The 27,560-nt window shown below is 47.8% G+C and overlaps 1 protein-coding gene across 2 annotated transcripts in view; it reads right to left on the bottom strand.

Moving 5' to 3' along the window:
• ARFGEF2 (ARF guanine nucleotide exchange factor 2) overlaps nucleotides 1–25,565 on the bottom strand; it is an 82,981-nt gene extending 57,416 nt beyond the window's left edge. The window contains exons 1-6 of one of the 2 annotated variants that reach the window (XM_070381075.1): nucleotides 25,253–25,565; nucleotides 12,195–12,225; nucleotides 10,967–11,090; nucleotides 3,321–3,467; nucleotides 2,177–2,356; nucleotides 1,589–1,820 (exon numbers count right to left, since the gene is read on the bottom strand). In XM_070381075.1, coding sequence (XP_070237176.1) covers nucleotides 1,589–1,820; nucleotides 2,177–2,356; nucleotides 3,321–3,467; nucleotides 10,967–11,090; nucleotides 12,195–12,225; nucleotides 25,253–25,373 — 835 coding nt within the window. In that variant the 5' untranslated portion in view covers nucleotides 25,374–25,565. The remainder of the gene's footprint in view (nucleotides 1–1,588; nucleotides 1,821–2,176; nucleotides 2,357–3,320; nucleotides 3,468–10,966; nucleotides 11,091–12,194; nucleotides 12,226–25,252) is intronic. The other variant, XM_070381076.1, reaches the window with a different exon arrangement.
• Between the last annotated feature and the right edge of the window lie 1,995 nt (nucleotides 25,566–27,560).

Consider the following 27,560-nt stretch of genomic DNA (forward strand, 5'->3'; position numbering starts at 1 on the left):
GGTAAGGGACAGTAGGTGCCAAGGTACCAAGAGCAAGCACCACATTTTCAAGAACCAGAAACACCACCTGCACATCCTATTACAAACAAGGGGAAAGGAAGCCAAGGAAGGGTACAGGGAGGTGGGCGGAGGCAGGACACACAGGGCCTTGGACATCGTGGAGATGGCGCAGGCACAGACGCCACTATGAATGGGACAGGATGGGAAATTACCAGAGGGGTTTAAGCAGAGGGAGGTCCTCAACTAATCCATGCTTTTAAAAGATGATGTTGGCTGCTGGGTGGAAAACGGGCTGCAGTGGAAGCGCTTTCATGCGGCTCAGGAAGACCTGCTCTTCCATCTGCACAGTTACGGTCACTGCAGTGTGTTTAAATATTAATATTTGTTGACTGGCCACAGTCTGATTCCAGTAAAAACCTGCCTGCTCTTTGCTCTGAGAGTTAATAAGGCCAACATGAAAACCGGTACAGAAGGTGGGTCAGGGCTTCCTGAACACCTTCCGAGACACGTGGCACCGGGCAGCCAACAGGGCGCACCCAAGGCACGTGCGGCTCCTGTGGTGCCTTTTCTCTGGTCCTGGCCTTGGGTGAGCTGATGCAAAGCAACGTTCCAGCAGCAACACCTGGCCTCTTCCTGCCCATGCCGAGCTCTGGTAAATTACAGATGAACAAAAGCTGCTCAAGTATGCCTCTGGTAGCCAACATACCACCAACAGACCTCACTGCAAATAATGGGGCAGAAGAAGATATGAGGCCAATTACGAAGGCGGGTCAGATATTTCATTGTAGAACCATCAGCTAGAGTGAAAAATTATTTGGCAGAAATCACTTGAGAATAAGGTAAGTTCTTGAAAAATATATAAATTTAGAATTCTGTTTGCACAAATTGCACAGTGAAAGAGAGGTAAATATTAAAAAATAATCTTATATGACAACCCAATTCAAAACTTTCACACCTAATATTTTATTTACTTCAAGACTATCATCGGGTACGGAAGATCTTTCATTTAAAAAAGCAAGCACAACCAAGTAGTAATGTACTTGGTCTCAGAAGAAGACAGAGCTGTCTGTGTGCCTATTTCTCTATGAACCCACCCACCCACCTTCTGGCTCCCTTCAAAGACGTCCATAAATAGTGACTAACTGCCCGTAAGTGGGCAGAGCACAGAGCGCCTGTGTATATGTGACAGATGATGTCCGTGTCCTCTTCTGGGAGATGAAACAGACATTAAATGCTCAACCACCCAAACGATTACCTTCTGGGACACAAGCACTCCAACATGAACCCACGGCACTACAGTTGACATCAAACAGCAGTAGCTAGATATATTCCAGGAACAACCCCCCAACATCCGACCAAAAAAACCACCACAACAACCAAAACACTCATAACTGACAACGGGATCTGAGACACTTGGCCTCCTGGGTTATGTTTCATAAGAGAAAATCAAAGGGGAAGTCAAGGAGGAGGCCCAGAAAGAGAAGAGCTACTGGAGGTTTCCTGTCATGACACCAGACAGCTCCTTCACCGGCCCCTTGGATGCAAGACGGCCCGGTCAGTGGGGGACGGGGAGGCGCAGGGGCCATACCTGAGAGCAATGGGCCCCTCTCTCTGGGGGTGTGTCCGTTCTCTGTGATCACCGCAGAACCACTTCTGGCATGCTCGCCATTGGTTAAATCTGTCTTTTCAGGAGTTGTTGGTTTGCTCTGTGCCTGGCTCTGCTTCAAACGATTGAACTTTGGGGACCCTGCTGCAGCTTGGATCACAGGGGACTGTGGTTTCGAATGGATCGGTTTTTCCAATTCTCTGGCCTCCTGCAACTGAAAGGCAACGAAAAAGGGATTCAATCTAAATGGATCCAGCGTTTTGATAAGGAACAGAAAAAAAGCCAGCCTGTTGCATAAAGAATATCCAAACAGAAGGATAGCATTTAAAAAAGGAAATCAATTCCTTCAACAAACTCATAGCAAATCTGGAATTCAAATTTCAAAACCCATCGAGATTCTCTCTCTGCTTTTTAAAGCAAGGACAAAAACAGACTGCAGAGAACTCAGAGGAAGAAGGAATTAATTACAAGATGCTAAGACTCTTCACCAGGCACCGAGGCCACACAGGAAAGACTTCACAGCCTGGGATGGTGTCCCACTCACGGCAGCTGCTAACTGCGACCACTCACCACTTGGTTTTCCATGCGGGTGAAAATGACGTTCAGCATCTGAGTGAGGGTAGCCTTGGCAGTGGTTTGATTGATGAGATTTTTGCTGGCCAAATAGATATTGTAACATGTCCTGACCGTCTGCAGGATGGTGCCCTCGTGAATTTCAATGTGCGGGGATGTGACCGCGGTGAGAAGAGCCTGAAACAAAAATCCAAAACCTTCATCTTCGGGAGTGCCCACTGCCCGTCCTCTCAAAGCCCAACTTTTCTACAAGGTTTGCCTTTGTTTTTATTTGGTTTGGTTTAAGAAGATGGCTCTGTGAGCTAAACTGGATGATTAGTACCAAGAGCCAAGCACCTGCTGCTCCAAATTCAAAAAAGTCTAAACACACTTATTAACTCCATAGAACCCAAGTTATGTGAAGTAACCGAGCTGTGTTGAAGTGTGCTCTCTACCAGCTTACTTTTTAAAAAACCAAAAAAACCAGATACTTCTCTCAGGAGGGAAAACGCTCCAACCTGATCTCACATACGTCGATCACAAGATATTCATGTTTTGATGGAGGTGCAGGGTGGGGTGAGATACGGAGATCAGCTTCCCAGTTCCCTGGTGGATTTTCAAGGGAGCTTTAAGTAGGGTGCAGCTAGCACAGAGCCATCCCTCACAAAGCTAACATGTCCAGGACTTAGGATTTGAAACGTTGACCACATCTATCCTGATTGGTTCTGACAAGCAGATGGGACCATCCCACGCCAAACCATTCCTGGCAGCAGAAATGGAACAGGATGATGGGAAGGGAGAAAAAGGGACAGGGGCAAACTGGTGATAAAAGTATCGACACAGGACCTGCTGAGAAATGGCAGTCCGGGAACCCAGAAATTCAAGGGGAGAGAGTACAGGATTTCAAGTCAATCTAATTCACAAGCAATTTATGTGATTATTAGCGGAACTATTTACTTTGAAAACACACCTGTTTCTGCTCTTCTGTCTTGGTCCACGCTAATCAGTTCTGACACTTCACAAAAGATCTACGTGATGCTTACATATTTTTGCTCTAGCTCAGTGCCTCCTGAGACAACTAACACATGGTAAATTAGAAATTCAAATTCCCAGAGGGGACGAGTTTTCTCATTTAAAATCCAGACTAGGCAGACAGAAATACCTTAATGATTTGTAACTGAACGCCTTCATCGGTCTGAGGGCCTTGAAAACAGTTGCAAATGGTTTCTACGATCCTGTCAATCAACCGCTTGCCGGGGGCGCCACTGTCGGGGGCGTTGCCAGTGATGTGCCCATAAGCGATGAGTTTCTAAACACAGAAAGCACAGACATGAGGAGTTTCTGCCTGGCCAAGGCTGAAGCCATCCATATCGGTTAAGAGGCAGGCGGCAGGCTTGGTCTTTAACTTCCGGTTCCCAGAGATCCCTCTGCTCCCCCTGGGTGCGGCGGGGCATGGTCACCCCAAAAGCACAGCATCCGGCCTGACTCCTGATGGCAGAAAAGCCCATGACGCTGAGAGTGGCTGGGGGAAAAGGCATGTGCAGAATGGCCCCCAGTGCACAACCACTTCTGTGAAAGATGGAGGAGTTGGGGACTTCCCTGGTGGTCCGGGGCTAACACTCTTGGCTCCTAATGCAGCAGGGGGCCTGGGTTCGATCCCTGCTTGGGGAACTAGATCCCATACGCTGCAGCTAAGACCTGGCACAGCCATATAAATTTTTTTTTTAAAAAAAGGAGAAATTAAAACTATATATAACGGAGACAGAAGTTGTTAGCAACTGCCTAGAGCTGGGGGATTCCGGGGAAACAGGGAGTGACTGCAAAAATAAGGCTTCTTTCCGAGGATAAAGATGGTCTCTAATTAGACTGTGGTGATGGCTGCACAACTCTGTCAATATACGAAAGTCACGGAATTGTACACCTCAGACGGGTGAACTACATGCATCTGAACTATATCTCAAGCTGTTAAAACCCCTACCCCCACCCCAACACCGCAAAAGGCAAGATACATTAAAAACTAATGATAACAAGTTTTGCTTGAGCTCAAGGAGAACTAAGCAGCTGTGAGCAGGAGCAGGACTAAGACATACTGTGGCTCAGGCTTTCATTCTTTCTGAATGGTGACTCATGCCCATGCATTTTTCATTCCAAAAATTAAAGTAAAAACCCTCACTGAATTCTGCACCAACGCTATCAAACTGCACGTCACCCGTGCCACTGAAGAGACAAGAGGCTGTCCGGGCTGTGCCCTCGGGGTCAGGTGACTGATCAGTTTGGACACGGGCCACCTCCCTCCTGACCTGGATTTCGTCAGGGACAATCTGAGAGCTGGAAGGGAACTCAAAGGTCAGGATGGTTTCAAAGCCGGGCTGATATTCAGAGTCCAAGAGGGAGCCTGTGACAGAAAAAGACTCCTGGACCTCAACGCAGACGTGCTCGACCAGGCTGGCTGGGTGGAGCCCAGGAAACAATGTTTTTCTCCAAGTCATCCAGGTTGTCCTGACGGCTGACCGAATAAAAAGAACCACTCATCTGCGATAGGGCCTCTGGGGTCTGTGAACTCTAAGGCACCCTCTGCTTCCAGAGACTTAGTAAAGACTCTGACAGATGCTGCTCTGTTCTTTATCCTTTTGGTTTCTGGCGTGTTACGTTCTTGATCTGCCTGCCCAGAGTGACACAGCTCCAGAGGTGATCACAGGGCCACGGCCCCTGCGACACGCAGACACGCCCCCCGCCGAGGCCTCACGCCACTTCTCAATAGCTTTTCCTCATTATTAGCCTCCAAAGCACCACCGTCCAACACACAGGAAGAAAAACTGGTTGAGAGAGAGGCTGAGAGCAGAACCATGACACCGCTGGACCGGCGGGCAGGAGAGGCCTGCACACAGCGGGGCTCCAGATCAGGCCCAGGGGGCTCCAGTCGGAGGCGGGGAGATGCTCCAGTGTGGTTCTGGTTTTTATCTATTTCTGGCTCCGTTAGCCCGGTGGGATCTCACGCTCCCGACCAGGGAGCCAACCTGCACCCCGTGCTGTGGAGTGCAGGGTCGTAACCACTGGCTGCCAGGGAGGCCCCTCCAGTGTGTTTCTGAAGAACAAGTCCAGATGCCCACTGTCTCATCCCCTCTCATCACTGCTCCACAGGCTGGCTTCCTGTGAGGGCAGTGCTGCGGTTGTTGTTGTTAAGCTGCTAAGTCATATCTGACTCATTTGTGACCCTATGGACTGTAACCTGCCAGGCCGCTCTGTCGATGGGATTTCCCTGGCAAGAAAACTGGAGTGGGTTGCCATCTCCCTCTCCAGGGGGTCTTCTTGATCCAGGGACTGAACCCATATCTGCTGTGTCTTCGCCACTAGCAGGCGGATGAGCCACCCAAGAAGTCTCAACAGGAGGAGGAGTAAATAAAATGGTAGCGTATCATTTATCAGGAGTGCCCTCTACTTGCATGGGATGTTTTAACAGACATTAAAACCAACGTCGTAAAAAGCAAGCCATAGAAATATCTGTACAAGTATAAATGCTTTATGATGGAATTTCCAGCTACTATGGCTGAGTCGAAGAGTTGGAACGGAGACTATATGACCTGCAAAAAGCCTAAATACTTAGCATGCAGTCCTCTACAGGAAAAGGGTATCATAAATGGTACCATTTATGTTTAAAAAAAAAAAAAAGAGAGAATTAAAACATCGAAACAGGCAACTGGGTCTGGGGCTAGTGGTCTAAGGGACTTCAGCCATATCTGTATAGTTCTAAAAGAAATTTCTAACAGAGAATGTAGCTATGTACAACTTATATTATTATACATTGATTTTAAAATGAGCATTAAAACATACAAAGTCTTTTAGAAATAAAAGCTAAAAGATAATGTTTGTGGCATGAACCAGGTAGCTTAAACCAGTGGTTTCCCACAGCTTTATGTAGAAAGAAAATATTAGAACTCTATTTCTATCTACTTTTTATCTTATTCTTTTAAAGGTCTACTTTTGTATGGTTTATAATATATGTAATGTGATAGCAGTAGCACATGTATATAATCTTATACTTGAAGAAATAGTGTGAGAGAATATTCTCAAAAATAATTTCTGTGGTTGGTCTATGCCCAGAAAAACTTGGAGATCACTCACTAGTTTAGACAAGACGGAACTAGTTCTCTCCCCCCAGGTCCTGGCCTTAGGGTAGCGTGCAGAGACCAGATGCTGAAGGAAAGGATCTTTATCACTTGGGAGAAGCGAGAACAAGGGAAGGCTTCTCCCTGTGGGGAAAGGGAACGCTGAGGTCTGTACTTGTAGCAAACCAAACCCGAAGCATCTCTGCTACCCACTCAACTTTCCAGGCTGAAAAAGGGATGCCTTAAAACGTCCAGGGCACAATACAGATGCACCCATAGCTGGCCTCAACCCTGACCCAACCAACCTTTCCTCCTGGACACTGGCCCTCCACTTGCAAGGCAGAAGTCACCTCGCCACACCGGGAAAAGCCAGCTGAACAGGCTGTGCAAGGACAAGCCCCAAGAGGAAGTGATCGTCCCACCCAGTATCCAGGGAGCGCCCAGCCACTTTTTAATGCCGTGAAAAGGACAACCCATTTTGCATACTAAGCAAAGAAATCCTGGTGTACCTACTACATCACAGAGAACTTCCAATCTAAGAGAGAGCTAACCATATGCCAAAAGCATTAAGACAGGTTCTGTAACTCAAGTTGCTGAAGCAAAGCTGGACGTCAGTGTTTCCACCAGAAATCATACTCACACGTACACTGTTTCAGAAAAAAGACCATTTCTAGGAAAACACAGCCTATGTATAATTAAAGAGGCCAGAAGTACAGGCTAACAGTGAAGAGTGGAGGTCAGCAGCCTGTTTCTGTAGAGGACCATCTGCTAAACAGTCAGGTTTGCAGGTCATGTGGTCTCTGTTCCAACTCTTCAACTCAGCTGTAGTAGATGGAAAGCAGCCAACGAAAGGGCCCAGCTGTTGTTATGCCCTGAACTGAATGCTTGTGTTTCCCCAACTGAAGTCCTAACTCTCCATGTGATGGTAGTAAGAGGGAGGGTCTTGTGGAGGTGATTACATCTGGACGAGGCCATGAGAGTGGGGTCCTCACGATGGGATTAATGCCCCATGAGAAGAGACCAGGGACTTCCCTGATGGTCCAGAGGTGAAGATTTTGCCTTGCGATGCAGGGGACACAGGTTTGATCTGTGGTCGGGATACTAAGATCCCACATGCTGTGGAGCAACTTAGCTTGCATGTCACAACTACTGAGCCCACACTCTGGAGCCTTGCGCCACAACTAGAGAGCCTGTGCGCTGCAACCAAAGATCCTACATGACACAACCAAGACCCTGCGTGCTGAAACTAAGACCCAGTGCAGCCAAATAAACGTTAAAAAGAAGGAGAAACCAGACTCCTGGCTTGCTCTGTCTGCCACCTGAGGACACAGTGACAACCTGGCCATCTACAAACCAGGAAGAGGGCTCACCAGGAACTCAACCAGGGCACCTGATCACGGGCTCCCCAGCCTCCAGAAACCTGTGGGAAACAAACATCTCCTGTCTGTATTATTCTGCTACATCAGTCTAAACAGACTAAGGCAGCTACGTTCCAATAAAACTTTATTCACCAAAGCAGGCTACAGGCCAGATTTGCACAGACTGGTTCTAAATCGGGAAAGGAGTATGTCAAGGCTGTATATTGTCACCCTGCTTATTTAACTTATATGCAGAGTATATCATGAGAAACTCTGGGCTGGATGAAGCACAAGCTGGAATCAAGATTGCTGGGAGAAATATCAATAACCTCAGATAGCAGATGATACCACCCTTATGGCAGAAAGAGAAGAACTAAAGAGCCTCTTGATGAAAGTGAAAAGAGGTGAGTGAAAAAGTTGGCTTAAAACTCAACATTCAGAAAACTAAGATCATGGCATCTGGTCCCATCACTTCATGGCAAATAGATGAGGAAACAATGGAAACCGTGACAGACTTTATCTTTTGGGGCTCCAAAATCACTGCAGATGGTGACCGCAGCCATGAAATTAAAAGACGCTTACTCCTTGGAAGAAAAGCTATGGCCAACCTAGACAGCATACTAAAAAGCAGAGACATTACTTTGCCAACAAAGGTCCGTCTAGTCAAGGCTATGGTTTTTCCGGTAGCCATGTACTGATGTGAGATTGGACTTTAAAGAAAGATGAGCACCGAAGAACTGATGCTTTTGAACTGTGGTGTTGGAGAAGACTCTTGAGAGTCCCTTGGACTTCAAGGAGATCCAGCCAGTCCATCCTAAAGGAGATCAGTCCTGAGTATTCATTGGAAAGACTCATGCTGAAGCTGAAACTCCAATACTTTGGCCACCTGATGCAAAGAGCTGACTCATTGGAAAAGACCCTGATGCCGGGAAAGATTGAAGGCAGGAAGAGAAGGGGACGACGGAGGATGAGATGGTTGGATGGCATCACCACCTCAATGGACATGAGTTTGAGTAAACTCCGCAAGTTGGTGATGGACAGGGAGGCCTGGCTGCTGCAGTCCATGGGGTTGCAAAGAGTCGGGCACGACTGAGCAATTGAACTGACTAAACTGATAGTTTAAGGACCCCTGATTAAAAACACAGGCTTGGAGTAAACAAGTCCTAGACACCCACCCAATCCCATCACCGCCTGCCTGGGGGAACTTGGCAGGGCTGGACACTTTATTCTCTAAGCCTCAGTTTAATTAGTTCAAAAATGAGGATGAGAGTAAGAAGTTCAGACAGTTGTTGGGAAGATTAAACACAATGTTGGGGGGATAAAGCTCTTAGCACAGGGCCCAGCACAGGCTGAGGGCTGAAGATGTTAGCTGCTGTTTAGCACATCAATAATGGAGACTATCGGCACCAGCTACCAAACTAAACCTTAACATGAGGACAAAACAATGAAAATTAAACTTAAGCCAAACTTTCCTCAGAAAATGTTCACAGCAACAAATATTTTAGGCTAGAAGTAGGATTTGAGCCTGGCATTTGAAAATTCTTGGCTGATGACACACTTCACACAGTACAGAATTATACTAAATGAGAAATGGCTTTTCATTTGGAAGAGCTGTTTCTGTGAAGAAACTGTCATCAATTTTTAAGAATAGCTATAGCAAAGAAGAGAGATTAATAGAGTAAATATTAGACTAGAGATGCCAAAAGTGTGGCATGCCCACCGCCACTTGGCAGTCCTGGGTCTCAGCAGACAGAATCAATCAACTGTGGCACTTTCTCAAGAAATCCAGATGAGGCTCCAGATAATTTTTCAACACAGCTTCTAAGCAATCACAATACAGAACCTATTCCCTATTCCTGTTCTAGAAAGTACTGGTAAACTGTGTATCTCTCCACTATATTTTGAAAAAATTTTCCTAGCTCTTTTCACTGCTGTAGGTTCCCACTGGAGTTAAAAACAAATGTTTCTTGGGGAAACCAAAGCTTCAGGAGTAGACCTCAGGAAAAATTCAAGAATGCTGGACCCAAAATTAAGAAGCCCGAGCTGTAGCGCTGTTTCTGTTCCTCACTACCTGAACATCACTGGACAAGGCACCCTAACTTCTGCGTGGCTGCTTCTTCACCAGTGAAAAGGAATTTATAACAAGGCTACTTGTGGCTCTAAATACAGTCAATCTCATTATTCATAGATTTGCACTTGTGAATGCTCCCATTTACTAAAATGTAAGTCCCAAATCAATACTTGGTAGACTAATATGGTCATTTGTGGACACCCACAGTGCAGAGAAAAATTTGAATCACTTGATGGTCAAGTTCCCAACTGAAGTCAAACAAGGAGTTGCTCTGCCGTCTTGTTTCAGCTCTCATACCGTAAGCGGTGACTTTTCTGTGATCTATTTAGTGCCATGGTGTTCACATTCTTGTTCTTTTTGTTGGTTATTTCACCATTTAAAATGGCCCGTGTCCACAGAGCTGAGTGCTATCTTAGTGTGGCTAAGAACAAGAAGGCAGGAATGTGCCCTAAAGAGAAAGGATGTGTGATCAGCTTTGTTCAGGCATGTATCAGAGTGCTGCTGATCATGAGCTCAAGGTCAATGAATCAACAATGCAGGCTGCTGTAAATAAGGTATCTTTAAACAGAAACATGAGCTTCCCTGAGGGCTGAATGGTAAAGAATCCACCTGCCAATGCAGGAGACCCAAGAGATGCAGGTTCAGTCCTTGGGTCAGGAAGATCCCCTGGAGGAGGAAATGGCAACCCACTCCAGTATTCCTGCCTGGGAAATTCCATGGGCAGAGGAGCCTGGAGGGCTACAGTCCATGAGGTCACAAAGAGTGGAACATAACTGAGCGCGCAAGCATGCACAAAGAAACCCACAAAGAGTAAGGTTGTATGTTCACCAACTGATGAACAGGTGACTGGAGAGGCTTGCAGGAACCTAGTCCTGGAGTTCATCCAGGAACAACGCTTCAGGACTTGCTAATTCTGTCTTCTCTCCCTGACAGTAATATAAAGAATGTGGTGAAGAGCTCCTCTGTCCACCAACTCAGAGCGTTCTGAGTAGCAGGGTCATGAGCACAGCTCCTGTGGCAGTGGTCCCCACCCTTTTTGGCAGCAGGGACCGGTTTCACAGAGGACAGTTCTTCCATGAGCTGGGGTGTGGGGAGGGCGGTTTCAGACGCTGCGCGTGCGTTACGTCTACTGCGCACTTTGCTTCTAGTCTCCTGTCGCTGCTGATCTGACAGGAGGGCCAGCCCGTGGCCTGGAGGCTGGGGGCTCCTGGTGTAAAGGACCACCCGCAGCCCGTGAGAACACCCTGCATGCCACCAAGCTGAAACGCAGTACCTGCAAGCAGTCGAGGGACGTGCTGACCACCCGGGGGGACCTGGACTGGCAAGCTAGCTCGAACGGAAGGAAGTACTTGTCAGCTTCTACAAAGTTTGCCTTGGGCGGAGCGGCAGCACCGAGCCTAGGAGAAAAGCAGGAGAGGGCCGGAGAGGGGAAACGAAAAAAAAAAAGCTTGCTTTTGCTACTCTCCCCCACCACTGTAAGTTCCGCTCCCACTTGCAATAGTTTAATTAAAAGTGCCTGCAAACCGCATCTGGGGGGCTAGACAGGGAGGAGTTTAAAGACACGCATTAGGGGAAAAACACACCAAGGCGCCACACACAGAGAACAAGGTCTCTGATGACAAGCTGTCTCGTCAGCAGCCTGGCGCGGATCCCGGATGCCACGTCAGAGCTGCATTTCTGAAGGGGGGACTCTGGCCTCAATACTCTGAGGATGAGGGGCCGTCCCGCAACAGCACATGCTGTCCTCCTGCCTGAGGAAGCATGAAGAGCCAGGGCTCTGCCTCCTCTGTCAAGGGAAGGTGGTTGCTGGTGCTGAGTTGCTAAGTCGGGTCCAACTCTTGGGATCCCAAGGACTGTAGCCTTCCAGGCTTCTCTGTCCATGGGATTTTCCAGGCAGGAATACTGGAGTGGGTTGCCATGCCCTCCTCCAGGCAATCTTCTCGACCCAGGGATCAAACCTGCATCTCCTGCATTGGCAGGTGGATTCTTTACTGCTGAGCCACAGGAGAAGCCCCAGAGGAGAGGGTAAGGAAGGTCAAGTTAATGCTGGTGAGCCTTCCGTGGGGGCTTCCCAGGGGGCTCAGTGGTAAAGAATCTGCCCGCAATGCAGGAGACTGGGGCTCAATCCTTGGGTTGGGAAGATCCCCTGGAGGAGGGTATGGCAACCCACTGCAGTATTCTTGCCTGGAGAATCCCATGGATGGAGGAGCCTGGTGGGCTACAGTCCTTGGAGTTGCAAAGAGTCAGATGCAACTTAGCACCCACATGCACACACCCTCTCCTCCAAATGCGCAGCTGTTAGCCAGCAGTCTGTTAACTTGGCATCAGTACAGACAGATACAGAGTCCTGCCGTGTGCCCAGCACTGTGCTGGGACAGTGTGTGCCCCATCCTCCACCCGGGACCAGGAACAGGAGAAAACACGCAGAGGAAGGCGCTCCCGCGGGCCCCGCCAGTTCCCGTCACACTGCACGTCAGCACGGAGAAGGCGCCCGGGCTCACCTCTGCTTCTCTATTTCTGCTTTAATTTCATCTGGTGGGGAAGAAGGAGAGGCGTGTTAGGAGCAGGTAATGTGTATATAAAAGAAAACAAACAGAACAAAATACTGAAAGCTGTCCGAGTAGGGCGATGATGATCTTTCCCACATTTTCTATGGTAAGTGTATATACTTTCGCTTTAGCATTTACAAAAATTGTGGTAAATATGCTCACACAAAATTTACCACATTAACTATTTTTAAGTGTACAGTTCAGCAGCATTAAGGACATTTCTCCTGTGTATAATTATGATTTATATATATAATTTTATAATATATATACATAATTTTTATGAGTTAAAATTAATTTATGAACCTTTACCATGGAGGGTACATCAACTACACGGTTATGGTTATGGATATAGTGTCAACAATCAGCAATCACGATCTCAAAGAGAGAGTCTTATTTCTAGGAGGACACGATTTTGCGCCACTGAAACAAGAACATCCTATCTAAACACGCTGGTTTCCCCCACATCCACTTGGTCGAATGCATTCCTACGTGGTGTGCTTGGCAGGCTCATGGTATTATCAAAGCAGGCCAGTGAAGCTGTTCCACCTGAATTCCATGTATTCAGATAACCTCCAAAAGGCCAGCCTTCTTTATACAATCTCTTGTGAGCCAGTGGTCTAGACGCATTAGTTATCCTAGCAACCCTAGAACACAGTGCTGGGAGTAACAAATTGCCTCTCCCTGGACAACTACATTCTAGACTGACTTTTAGGAAGGGAAAACCGAGTAACTGAACTTTACAAGAAGTGGCAATTTTAACCCTTCGAGCCAATCTTTCAACGTCCTCTTTCTACACACGTAAGAAAGCAGAAGAGAAACATCCGGATGACTAATATCAAACATCTCGCTCAGGGACCATAAGGCCTGTGACACACTGGGTCAGCTAAACAGAGCTCCGTGGTGTGGTTCCTGCCCCTCTAGGACAAGAATCCATGAAGGAGCAGCTTTGGCCTCCTCTAGCTGAGGCCTCAGGCTGTGGGAGTGGCCAGAGAATCCAGCCCAGGAGGCTGGTGGCCAAGCTTTCAGCTTGCAGAAATCAACATGACACAGCCTGGTGAGGTGAAAGTTAAGAAATGGGTTGGCAGTTCTGGCAGAACTAGGTTCTGGCATGGATATCTCGCCGCTGAATGACACCAGGTGGGTTATTAAACCTCCCTGAATCCTGATGTCCTACTCTAAAAAACATGCGCTCCATATGCTCCAGAGACTGTAACAAGGCAGGTGGGTGTGGGTAACCTTTGAGAAACCCGAAGTGGTCATGGCTAAGGCGGTGTCAAGCATACACCAGTGGTCAATAAATGTCAGCTCTCTTAAGACAGGAGTCAGTAATAGTGCAAAGTCTCTACTGCCATTGCTGAACTACAGAGAGCCAAGGGAAAGAAGACAATTAGGAGAACATAAATCATGGAAATGGCTGACATTCACAGGGGCATAGGCCTATCTGGTCCTCCTTATGCCTCTGGAAGACAAGAGGCTCATCTCCTAACCATGTGCAGGTGGGAATCTGGGCCCAGAGAGGTGAAGTCACCTGCCCACGGTCACAGCCAGGAAACGCCACTGCAGCACTCACGGCCCGGCTGTCTGCTCCAGAGAAGGAGGGAGGGGGAAGGGGAGGAGCAGATGGCGGGGCACACCTGCTCTGGTTTATTGCCCCACGTTTTAATAAGCCCTGCTCTCCTAACTGCCAACTGGGCAATTAGCAGCAATAAATAAGCAGGCTGGAAAGGAGGGAGACCTGAGCGGGGTGCGGCAGCTGCAGCTGCAAGGCCAGGCTGTCTTCCTGGGAAATGCTTTCTGGGCATCACTGTCCTATACAAACCCCTCGGGTCATACCTCCTGGTTCACTGATGACTTTGGCACCAGCTCACCTTCTTCTGCTCTGCTCCCAGGCTAGGTTCAACAATGACCATGACCAACCTCAACGACACCATCGCTGGTCAACTCCCCCAAGGTTCCACAACATCCCTTGGAACCTTCATCTCCCCTCATACATCCGATCTGCTACACCCCCACCCCCACTATGCAAATCCACAAGGCCCTCCCCCCCCCCAAAGCCAGCCCGGAGGTGCTGGTCACACTCTGAATCTTGTCCCTGTCTGGAACTGCCAGCTCCTCCCTGTACCTGCCCAGCTCCTGTACTTCCAGTTGACCTACTAACTGCCCCAAGTAGGACCCTTCTTTGGCCTGTCAGACCTGACTAGACCAACTTGTCAGCTTTCCCTTTCTTCATTTTTCCAGGACAGATCCCATTAGCAGGATTGTAATCTGTTGCTGTTATTGTTCAGTTGCTAGGTCGTGTCCTATGCTTTGTGACCCCATGGACTGCAGCATGCCAGGCTTTCCTGTCCTTCACTATCTCCTGGAGTTTGCTCACACTCATGTCTGTTGAGCTGGTGATGCCATCCAACCATCACATCCTGTCGCCCCCTTCTCCTCCTGCCTGCCATCTTTTCCAGCATCAGGGTCTTTTCCAATGAGTCAGATCTTTGCATCAGGTGACCAAAGTATTGGAGCTTTAGCATCAGTCCTTCCAATGAATATTCAGGGATGATTTCCTTTAGGATAGACTGGTTCCTCTCCTTGCCAAACACCAAGCTTGTATGACAGCTTTCTGACCAGTCTCCACCCAATGACAGGCCTCTTGACAGCAGAGAAAGCCGGCAGGTCTCTAAAGGCCCTGACAACCAACCACAGCAGTACCTAGACACTGCTGGTTAAGCCCACCTTCTCTACCTCTCCACGAAGACTACTGCACATCGCATTCTCTCCTCAAATACCCTCTCTCCCCCTCTTCATGTCACCATTCCTCTTTACTCACAACCAATGAAACAGCCGATTTCATGCAAAATTAAAAGCCACAAGGAGACTCCTTCAACTTCCTGTTAGCCAATACATAAACTGTCCAGCCCGTACGCTCTCCTGCTGGAAAACAGTACGTGTCAAGTCCCTCCACCTTTGCAGCGTCCTGTCCCTGCTGCCTTCTGAGGAACTATTTAAACCTGACCACTTCTCACCACGGGGGACCACCCCCATTACGCCAAGCCAAGCTGTCACCATCTCCTGCCTGGACCGAGAGCCTCTTTCCTAACTGGTCTCATGCCTTCAACTTTCACTGTTCCTCATGGCCCACAGCGTTCTCTACACAGCAGCCAGAGGGATTTCCTTAAAATATAAATCAGATTATATCTGCTCAAAATAGATTATCCATAACCATTATAAAGTAAATCTGATAACGTCTGCTCCTTTGCGCAAAACTCCACTGGCTTCTCATCTCACACACAGTAAAACTCATAGTCTTGATCTTGGCCTCCAAGCCTCTGAAAGATCTGGGCCCCTGTGATCCCCTCTGACCTCACCTCCCACCACCCGACCCCGGCTCACTCATGGCCAGTTCCTGTTCCAGGGCCTTCGCACCAGCTCCTCCTGCCTCCTGGAATGCCCTCCCGCCCCAGATATCCACAGGCTCACTCATCGATTCCTTCAGATGACTGTTCAAATGTCACCTCTTCCCTCGTTACCTGAAACTGCCATCTGACCCCTCCTTGTGATTCTTCACTACCTTACCTGCCCTGTTTTTTCACTTTACACCAATTTTTCTAGTCTTTCACCACCTTATTTACCACTTGTGACATACTCTTGTTTCACTTATACTCCGACTTCCCCAGCAGAACGTAAACTCTGTGACAACAGAGACTTTGGTCCGTTCTGGTCACTGCTGAATCCCCAGCATCTAGGAATTCCTAGGCACAGAGAAGGCGCTCAATATTTGTTGAATGAATAAACTGTCTTTCTTCTTAGTTAACCTCTCCCTCAGCTGGCTCCCTCCCCAATGATGTTGAAACAAGCTCAAGTCTCTTCTGCTGCTAAGTTGCTTCAGCCGTGTCCAACTCTGTGTGACCCCAGAGATGGCAGCCCACCAGGCTCCCCCGTCCCTGGGATTCTCCAGGCAAAAACACTGGAGTGGGTTGCCATTTCCTTCTCCAATGCATGAAAGTGAAAAGTGAAAGTGAAGTCGCTCAGTCGTGTCCGACTCCTAGTGACCCCGTGGACTGCAGCCTACCAGGCTCCTCCGTCCATGGGATTTTCCAGGCAAGAGTACTGGAGTGGGGTGCCATTGCCTTCTCCAAGTCTCTTCTACCTTCAAACAAAGATAAAAATAAAGCCAAAAAACCCTCCACGATCCACATCTCCCTCTTCACACCCCAGGCAAACCCCGGGAAAGAGTCGTGTCCGTTTCCTCACCTCCCAGACCTGCCCCTACCCATTCCAGTCTGGTTTTCACCTTCACTGTGCCACCAGCACAGCTCCAGGTGAGGTCACCCATGACTCGCAGGGCTCAAAAGCTGATGGGCAGTTTTCCAGTTGCTGTCTGACTTGACCTCTCAGCAGCAATTGACCTTACTGACCTCCCCTCACAGAAATCTACTCGATTTAAGGGCTTCTCTGGCGGCGCTGGTGGTAAAGAATCTGCCTGCAATGCAGGAGACATGGAGATGCAAGTTTGATCCCTGGGTTGTGAAGATCCCCTGGACAAGGAAATGGCAACCCCCTCCAGTATTCTTGCCAGGAAAACCCCACGGACAGAGGAGCCTGGCAGGCTGCAGTCCGTGGGGTCATGAAGACACGACTGAGCGAGCCTGAGCACACTGCACAGCTGGCCTCGTAAGCACACGTTCCCATCGGCCCTCTGCTTCCCGGCCCATCTCTCCTCCGTTTCCTTGGCACACTCAGCCTCCTCTGCCCAGCCAGGCGGGCCAGGCTCCTGGGGCCCAGGCTCTCCTGCCTTTCCTTCTCTGCAACACTCAGCTCTTCCTCACTGGCATCCGCAGCCTTGCCTGCCCCTTCAATTCCCCCCTGGGCTCGGATGACTCCCCAGTCCTCGTTTCCAGTGCAGGCCTGCCTCAGGAACATGAAGCTCATACGTTCATCCAATATCCCAGTCCCAACTCAGATCAAGCTCCTCCACCCACCTCTCTCCAGATGGTCTTCCACAACCATCTTAAGGAACTGCACCACCATCCAACCAGTTGGGTGAGTCACAAACTTAAGTCAGCCTTACTGATCCACATTTTGACGCTGTTATCCAACCCCACATCAGGTGTTCTTAGCTTTACCTTCTAAACCAGTGGGGAACACCTCCATTCTACTCTGCTTCTGTCGTCACTACTCTAAGTCTGGGCCACCAGCGTTTCCCCCCGGATGATGGTAACTGCCTCCCTCGTGGTCCCTGGGCAACCTCTCCAGGTTTCCTCGAAGATGTTCTGAACCTAATGGCTCAAATGATCTTTCCAAAATACTAACCTCTTTATCAACTTCTTCCCTGTTTAGAACTCTGGGGTATTATTTCACTGCTATTGGTCTAAAAATCAGACTCCTCAGCACAGCCTCCAGGGTCTTGCGTGCCGGGGCCCTGGACTGCCTCTCCTGCCTCACCTCCAAACCCTCTCCCCCTTCACCTGCCATGCCCAGTCACACAGTGGCCTCCTTTAGTTTTTTTTTTAATTATTATTATTAAAACTTTAAAAAAAAAAAAAAAGAAACTCTTAAGGTAACTGTAGCCTCACAGGCAGTTGTATCTGTTCGTTTTCCCAAGCTGTCATATTCCTCTCTGCCACAGGGCCTTTGCCTATGCTGTTCCGCCCCTGCTGCCAAAGTGCCTCTCACTCTAACCTCTTTAATTTTTGTTTGTTTATCATTCAGCTCTCAACTTCCTCAGGGAAACTTTCCTTCATACCTTGTCCACTTTGCCTGTGGGATCAGGTTTTCTCCTTCACAGGACCTGTCACATTACTGGTATGACTCAGAAAACGTGATTATTTGAACAGACCCCTTCTTCTCCATTAACTCCAAGTTCCGTGAGAACGGGGTCTTTGTTTTCTTTGAGTCCTGACAGCAGGTATGACACCCAAATAAATAAATACCTTCTAAATGAACGTCACCCTGGTTCAGTCAAAAGACAAAAGGACTGTGTAGAGAACACACCGACCGTTCCTGGGGAACGAGGACAATCTTAAGACGTCTAGGTCCTGGCATAAGAAGGCTGTTCTACAAGTCTAGAAAACCTAATGAAATACAGAATAAAAAAGCCCAAAGACTCATTTGCAACCAAGACAGTAATCCCAAAGAAGCTTCTTATAGAAAGACTCCAGGAATGAGCTAGTAAACATGGAAGTATTTTCTAAGATAACCTTGCTGGAAAGAAAGTTAAGTATTTTCCTGGCAGGCCCCCTAGGCCTGGTGAAAATGGTAAGAATTAAACACAGTTCTGAGCTATTTATATGAGAGACTCTATGTACTTGCTGATTAAGTACACGTTTTCCAAGTTTGCGCTTTTCCATAAAGAATGATCTTACTGTTTTCCCCAGCACCGCTTACAGAGTCTCCCCTGAGATTTACAAGTACGGGGCAGAGCTCTAAACTCTTCCAACTACTTGCCTCGCTGGTGTTGAAATGTCGGAGACCAGCAAAGACGTCCATAAACCAACTAATAAGGGAGGCAGAGAAGAACAAGCATTCAGTTCCTTCTCCTTTAAATACAAGTAACGCCAATGCCTCTGAACTTCGGTGGGTCATTTGTTAGGTGCCAGGTACGTTGTCAGTTACTTATTGTATTAGTTCATGTAACCTTTACAACAATCCTGTGACACAAGTATTATCACCTTTCTCATCCCAGGAAACCAAGGCTCCCAGAAGCTAAATTATCAGTTCAGGACTACAAGACTAATCAATATGCAAAGTTTCAAACACAGCTGCCAATGAATTTTCTGCCAATCCAATAAATAAATCCTTTTCAATAATCAAAATCCAACTTTTAGTGCTGCTTCTAGACAGAGGGCCTCCTCCTGTAAAATAATCATAAAGCTTTTCAACAAAAAGTAATGTCAGTTAAAAAACAGTCCTACTATTTCTCAAAATTTTTATAATCCACAGAACTCATAAACAAAATGTCTAATCAAAACACCAGACTTTACTAACATTAAAGTTATTCTGTATTCCAACTAAAAGCCTTACTTTATGATAATTTAGGGATTTTTTTATATTTTTCAAATTTTGCACTTATATTCCTTCTAAGGGTGAGAATAGTTATTCTGAACACATCAAAGTTAGAGGAACAACAGCGTACAGGGAAAAAAGCAGCTTACCGTGTTATACGATCACGTGAACGCTGAATGTTTTGTATATTAACACGCAACTGAAGTCTATGACCCCCGTAGAAGGAAGTGTGTTTTCCCAGGTGGTGCTAGTGACAAAGACTCTGCCTGCCAACGCAGGAGACGTTAAGAGACGCAGGTGTGATCCCTAGGTCAGGAAGATCCCCTGGAGAAGGAAATGGCAACCCACTCCAGTACTCCTGCCTGGGGAATCCCACGGACAGAGGAGCCTGGAGGGCTACAGTCCACAGGGTCGCAAAGAGTGGGACACAAATGAAACGACTTAGCATGCATGGAGAAGGAAATGGCAACCCACTCTAGTACTCTTGCCTGGGGAATCCCATGGACAGAGGAGCCTGCCTTTGCTCCCCTGGCAGGGTCAGAAAGAGTCAGACATAATTTAGCAACTGAATGAATGAATGAAAATTTATGAATGTACTCCCTTAACTGGCTTCTTCCTAAAGATATTTAAACAAGTTTGAGTTTTTCTGTCTTTAAAAAAAAGAATAAACCAGAGCACTCCTATGATCTACACTTCCCTCCTCCTCTTCACAGCAAAGCCAATCTTTGGGAAAGGGTTGTGTGTTGCTCACCTCCCACTCACACCTCAGCCCACTCTGGTCTGGTTTTCACCCACATAATGCCACCAAAACAGCTCCAGCTAAGATCACCAATGATCCACATGTTTCTAAACCCTGTATATTAAACAGAGTTGCAAGTCTAAAACTGGACTTTATGATTTATATGTCAGCTGCATGCTGTACTTGTTGCCCACCTGGCTGGGCAGATGTGGGCAAGTTGCCCTTGAGCCTTGGTTTCCCTTTGCCTGCTTGTATCCAAAGATGGACATCAATTACATGTCACAACTCTAGAAGGAATAAGAGGGAGTTTACTGCTGATAAAGAGACAGAGGTCATACATCAGAAGGATTTCATACCTTAAATGAAGCCTATGGGAAACCAGCTCTTTACTCTCATTTCTTTCTTCCTTCTAGTCCCGAAATTAAACCAAATATATATACGCAGTGAAAAGCTGCAGAGAAAAAGCTGTGATCTTTTTGATTACAGGCTTTCAAATACTACATCTCAAAATTCAATTCAACCGTACTCAAAAAATACGGTCTCTTTACTTACTGAAACATTACCAAACCATCACCGCATAGAAACTTCGCCTCAATATAATGCCTGTTTAAGGCTCCACTGAGTAGCTCATACAGCACAAGCGCTTCCTTACGGAGAAGCAATGGTGGTGATGGTTACCGTGGGCTCTGGAGCCAGGCTGCCAGCGTTCACAGCCTGGCTCCACGGCTTTCTGGTTGAGTCAGCTGGCCAAGTTCTTTAGGCCTCAATAAGGACAATAATCATAGGAACTAAACTGCAGGTAGAGCACGTGGCACTGCGCCTGGACACAGAAATGCTTAGTACATGGCTGATGTCACACAGTTACTATATAACATGTGATTTTTAAAAAGTCACTCACTTGACTGGGTAATAATGATGCATCAACGTTAGGTTCATCACTATAAAAACGTCCACCTCTGGTGAGGGATGTTGGCAACAGCGTGTGTGTTGGGGGGAATACGGGAATTCCTTGTACCTCCTGTGCAATTTTGCTGTGAACCTAAAACGGCTCCAAGATTAAAGTCACTGAATTTCATACAAAAAACATAGGTATGTTTAATGACAGCGGGCAGTTACAGAGCACTCAGCCCTCACATGGCACTTCGTGGGTATTAAATGATGAAATAAGACACTCCATCTCCTATACATGAAGAGTAATGTTAGAACAATTCAGTTCAAGTTTGGAGATTTCAGAATCTTCCCACACCATTTAAAAACGCTCAGATTATCTTGTCAAGTCTCTAAACTTTATAGTTTTTTTAAAAATTTATTTTTAATTGGAGGATAATTGCTTTATAATGTGTTGGTTTCTGCCGTACAATGTGAATCGCCCTTCAGGATACGTATATCGCCTCCCTCTCGAGCATCCCATCTCCTACCCCCCTTTAGGTCGTCACAGCACCAGGCTGAGCTCCCCGTTACACAGCAGCCCTCCACTAGCTTCTGTGTACACGTGATAACACACGTATTTCAATGCTCCTCTTTCCCAATTCGTCCTATCATCTCCTTCCCCCACCGTGTCCACAAATCCATCCTCTACATCTCTAATCCTGCCCTGCAAATAGGTTCTTCAGGACCATGTTTCTGGATTCTATCACAGGGTTTAAAACCAGAAATATAAAAAGATCATGGGAAAGAATAACTCAAGTAATGCAGGTGTGAAAGGAAGGTTTAAAAATGTGATTATATGCTCCAACTGGAGGGGTGAAAGGTTCGCGATTATTAACACATATCAAAACTTCACTATGAAAGTAAAGAGCAACAGCATCCCGGGGGTGATGAATACTCTCACAGGCTCTTTTGATTTCTCAATAAAGGTTGGAGGGCCACGATTTTCTAACTGGGCAGACCCTACCCATGCATTTGGCCTTTAGTGAGGACGAATGCTGTTCAGTTGCTAAGTCGTTATCCAACTCTTTGTGACTCCATGGACTCCAGCACACCAGGCTCCCCTGTCCTTTACTAACTCCTGGAGCTTGCTCAAACTCATGTCCATTGAGTCGGTGATGCCATCCAACCTTCTCATCCTCTATAGTTCCCTTCTCCTCCTGCCCTCAATCTTTCCCAGCATCGGAGTCTTTTCCAATGAGTTGGGCCTTTGCATGAATCCCTGAGATTACTCCAAACCTATTCATCCTGATCATCACTGCTTTCACAAGGAACAACCCCTGTCTTCACTAAGCTAGGCAAGTTAATACTCTCATAAACACAGCCTTTCAGTCATGTAATTACATTCTTGTTTATTGCATCTACAAACCAAATAGAGCAATAAGTCATTCCTGAATGAAGAAGCAACCTAAGCTAAGAACATCAAGCCCCGTGCTTACCGTGTCTGTGGTTTGTCACAGCTTCAAACAATAAAAGTAACCAGCACAGCAAGCCTATACAGTGTACCTACTGCACGACGAGTGTTGTGCACATGTCAGTTAACTTCATCTTTGTAACAGCCCCAACGGGAAGGTGTAACATCTGTCCAAGATCACAAAGATAGCAATTGGAAGGCAAGGGATTTGAAGCCAGTCCAGAGAACACACTCCAAACCCCTACACTACACAGCCCCCGCATCCCCCATTCCCTCCCCCCAGTACACCACAACTCCTGGAAGGTCACAAAAGCTGTTTCCAGGAACAGCTTCTATTGGTCAACATTTCAACTTTGAGTGGTCACTTACAGTTCCTCTTATCAAAATGATAGGTAATCTCTACACTACTCGCCGCCCTGCAATGCTTCTTACGCACAGCAATGTTTCAGCCACTTTTCGTGTGCGTGCTCAGTTGTGTCCGACTCTAGCGACGCCCTGGACTGCAGCCCTCCAGGCTCCTCTTCCATGGGATTCTCCAGACAAGAACACTGGAGTGGGCTGCCATTTCCCGCTCCAGAGGACCTTATCGACACAGGGATTGAACACGCACTCCTGCACTGGTAGGTGAATTCTTTGCTGCCGAGCCACCTGGGAAGCCCCCTTCAGCTACTTTTACTGGACACAAAACTGGGCCTTGAGGTGCAAAGTAAAGTATCACCAGACCCTTTGCTGTATCTTTCTTCTGCAGTCCTTTATTACTTAACAGCAATGACACACAAGTACTGTCTTAGAGAAAAAAAAAATGATCAGTTTAACTCAACACTTTACACAGGTTACCTTATAATAACTACTCAATTTGATGATGAGCTACCATGACAATCAGCTATTCAGTCAACCTGTGTCAATTACTTCCTTTATAGGTTATTTTTTTCTTAAATAACATTATATGGGATATTTTATTTAACTCATCTATATTGTTTGACAAGAAAAATATTTTTAATGGAGAATTCATATTTTCAGAATAGGCTATTTCTTACAATTCACTACCAAAATACTGAATGTGTGTTCCACAATTCAGCTTGGAAAATCCTGGAGTTCTCAACAAAGATATGATCTAAAAATATCAAGAAACCTCCCAATGTTAAGGCTCTTTTACAACCCATGTGATGATTTTATAAGTAGGTTCCAACAAAGTGATATACGATTTGGTGAAATTTTGATGTTAAGTTTTCTGAAGGGTGAATGAAAACTTTGCCAAATAACGATTTTCAAACTTCTGCAAACTTCTGCAACAATTCACTTAAAGTAACAATGAGAGGATAGAATGCAGGCAGATTTCAAAGTGGAGCTGTAAATATCCGCTTTCACCTAACTGCTTTGTAGGGTTTATCCTGCATTCCTGATAAAACAATATCCAACAGTTAGCCTTGGATTTCTGAATAAAAAAGCTTTACAAATCTAAATCTCAGTGAGTTCCTTCAACTGATCCTGAATTTCACAAGACTAGCATCTGTTCCCAGCAACAACCACCTTTGTTATCAATAGTTCTTGATCCTTGAGGGTGTCTCAGACCCATGAAAGCTAGGGCCTTCCAGAAAAATAAATGCAAAGCTCACAAACCCATTCCTAGGCCGCAAGAAAAGACTCCCAGAGTTCCTCGCACCAAATGAAGGGAGAATAACCTCAAACTTCAAAAGGTGAAAAAAGAAAATCAAACTTTACATTTACTCAGTCACTTGTTAGGAAAACAGGTCTTTTTACAGATTTCAAAGCAAAGGCATTGGGACGGCGAATTAACCCGAGAGCCAACTCCGGTCAAATGTACTGATCCTCACTCCCTCTTCTGAAATTCCACATGGCGGATACTTCCTGACTTTCAGTACTTGGCGCAAATGTCCCTTTCCTCAGAAAGGACTACTTTCTTGACCATGCTGTCTCAGGCCCTCTTTATTACATTTTGGTCGTTTACAAAAAATTTTACAAAAGTAATTACAAAAAAATTTACTAGTACAGAAGTATGTATTAGTATTCAAAAATGTCTCATTAATCTTTAAATTTACTTATTTCGTCTCCTCTCTTAGATTATAAGCTCTGTAAGGGCAAATACCTTGTCTGTCTTCTTCCCTACTGTATCCTCAGTGCCTGGTACACGGTGGGCACTTGATAAATAAATATTTGCTGAATGACCGAAAACTAAAAGACAGAATGTTGATAATGGAATCAACTACTAAGGTTTTAACTAGGGATGAGCAAGACTTCTCCCTGTCGCTCAGTCATCTGTGGGTCCATTCAAATCAGTATGATCTACCGTGTGCCAGACACTGTTGGGGACCCTGCGGTGAATAAGACAAGTATCTCTGCCCTCACAGACCCTCTGTTTGAGAACGAGTAGATCTCCTGCACACTGCAGTATCTGGGAGGTGCAGGATAACCCTCTCTATAGTCCCTCCTGGAAGGAGTTATGGGAGATCCCAAATGAAAGAAAACAGTCACCACTTCGGCACTTACAAAGCAGGCCTCAGTTTTCCCTAAACCAGCTGGGCGGCTCTTCCCACCTGCCCATCTCACAAGGGACAACTCCAACCAGCAGAACCAACGTAAAGAAAAACTTAAAAGCAAGAGCTGCTGCTTCTGAGGGTGACGGCGGGGACGAACCAGGAAATGGGACGGCAGGGAGTCGTGGCAAGAACCCAGGGCTGGGAGGCTGGAGAGCCGGCCCTGATTGTCACCAACTTGCTGGGTGACCTTGGGCCAGTCCCGAGCTGCCAAGGTACCAGGTCCCCCCCGGATATAATAAAGAGACCGGGCGGGTGGGCCTTGGGGTGGCGGGGGGAAAGTGAAGCCCAGGAGGCCGGGCTAAGGCCGGGCTAAGCCCGGGTGTGGTAACGGCCGGCATGGGGAGGCCGGCGCGGGGCCGGGCCGGGGCGGCTCACCCACCGAGCGCCACCTGGCAGGCCCTGCGCAGCTGGGAGTGCTGAGGCCGCTTCACCTCCTTGTCGGCTAGGATCTTCTCCAGGGCCCGGGACACGAACATGCTCTTGGTCTGGCTCTCCTGCATGGCCCCGGCCCAGCGGGGGCTAGCAGCCCCGCGGGCGGACGGCGCGAGCAGGCGGCCGAGCGAGGCTGCGGGCCCGGCGTCCCCGCCTGCACCAGCCGCGTCCGTCCGCGCCACCCAGTCAGGAAGCGACGCCGCGGCCACACGGCGCCGCCATGTTGGAGCGCGTCACGTGACCACGTGACCGGCGGAGCAGCGACGGCGTCCGTCGACCCCGTGACCTCTGGGGCGGGAGCCCGCGACAGGGGGCGGGACCTGTATCAGGGGCGGGGTCTGTATCAGGGGGCGGGGCCAAGTGGGCGAGGCGGGGGAAAGTGGGGGGAAAAGTTGCCTAGACAGTAGAAATGGGCGGAGGCGGGAGGGACTTGAAGGACAGAAGAAAAGAGGTGACAGGGAGGAGGCGGGGTGACGGAGGTGTGAGGAGAAAGAGGCAACGAGGAGCGTGAGGATAGGGGAGTGACCGGGTGGGTGATGAAGGAAAGAGAGGGAACTGGAGAGGAAGGAAGAGAGAAGAGAAGACTGGGAAAAAAGGCGAGAGATGGCGAGAGAGGAAAGACAGGAGGCGAGGGACAGAATGGGGAGAAAGTTGGCGAGGGAGAGGTGATAGGGGAGTCAGGGCAAGTCAGGAGGAACAAACGAGAGGAAGCTGGACGAGCAGGTGAGGGAAGGGAGGAAGTGGGCGGTAAGAAGTGGGGGGCCTTGGGAAGATGGGGAGAGAGCAGGGAGCAAGAAGAGCGCTCAGGGGCAGAGCAGGGGCGTGGAGGAAAGACAGGGAGAGGGGCGTGAGGAGCCAGGGAGGGGAGTGGGACAGAAGTGCTGTGGCAGGGAGGTGGAGGGGAGGACGCGAGAAAACAGGCCGGGACAGAGAGAGAGCAAGGGAAGGCGGGGTGAGGCGTGGGGCGAAAGGGCGGGTGAAGGGAAGGCTGAAGCAGAAAGAGCGTTTGGAAGGAGGTGTGTTTATGCACGCTCTCCAAACAGGATTTCCCCACCCCAGTGGCAAGACACGCGCCTTCCATGCGCAGCCTTCCTGCCCCTGGAGTAGAGCCGACTCCTGGCTTTCCGTCCAGGTGCTGCGTCCCTGCACTGTGGTGTCAGGAAGGACCACCCCTGTGCACCTCCCCTTGGAGTGTATCCATCTATTCCCGTAAATCCCTGGTTCTTCTCAGTTCTGTGTCTCAGGCGAGGGTGGGGGGTGTTCGGGGGGTACTTGAGGGCATCAGACAGGGGAAGAAGGCAGACATGGCCAGTGTCACAGGCCTGCCAGGGAGGGTAGGAGACAGCTATTCTAGCCCACTCTCTCCCACAGCCAGTGATGTCACACCATCGGTGATCTCCACTGGACCCTCCCTTGAGGGGGGCCGTGGTGCTTCCGGGCTCATGCAAGAGCAGGGTCTTCCATGGAATCTTCTAAACTTCTGACGCAGACATGCTCAGATGTTCAGGTGTCAGCTCCAACATCTCAGGGAGGCCCTGTCTCCCTCCAGCACTTTCTGACCTTTTTCCCTAGTTGACTTCCTTGTCTGACCAGGGTACAGGCCACAGCGGGGCAGGCTACATCTCCAGGGCCTTCCCTGGAGCCAGGTTGCAGGTTTCATGGCCTTAAGTTCCATTGCCATCTCAAGACTTGGCAGCTCCTCAGGTCAAGAAGTAGAGTCTGTACAGGATGGATAAACAACAAGGTCCTACTGTTTAGCACAGGGAAACATACTCAATATCCTGTGATGAACCATAATGGAAGGAATATGTACAAGTATAACTGGATCACTTTGCTGGATAGCTGAAATTAACACAATATTGTAAATCAACTATCCTTCAATATTTTTTTTTTAAAAAGACTTTCTGGAACAGAGACAAGTTTAAAATGAATAAATATTACCTTAAAAAAAAAGTCTGTTTCTCTACCCCCCTGGACTAGTCTCATGACTTGCCTTGACCAATGAATGTGGTGGAAGTGAGGCTGTGCTCTTCCAGAACTTGGGCATCATGAGATCTTCAGATGGATGTGTAGAAGCATCTGGAAGAAAGAGCCCATGGAGAGAGAGGCTCATTGTCCCAGTACTTCTGGCTGAGTGCAGCCCCAGCTGACCTACCACCAAAATTCAACAGCTTGAGAAACCCTGGTGAGACCAATAGAGGAACTGCCCAGCTAACCCACAGATTCGAGGAAAACAACAAATGACTGTTATTGTA

The sequence above is a fragment of the Bos mutus genome, chromosome 13, assembly GCF_027580195.1.
Source record: "Bos mutus isolate GX-2022 chromosome 13, NWIPB_WYAK_1.1, whole genome shotgun sequence".
NCBI lineage: Eukaryota > Metazoa > Chordata > Mammalia > Artiodactyla > Bovidae > Bos > Bos mutus.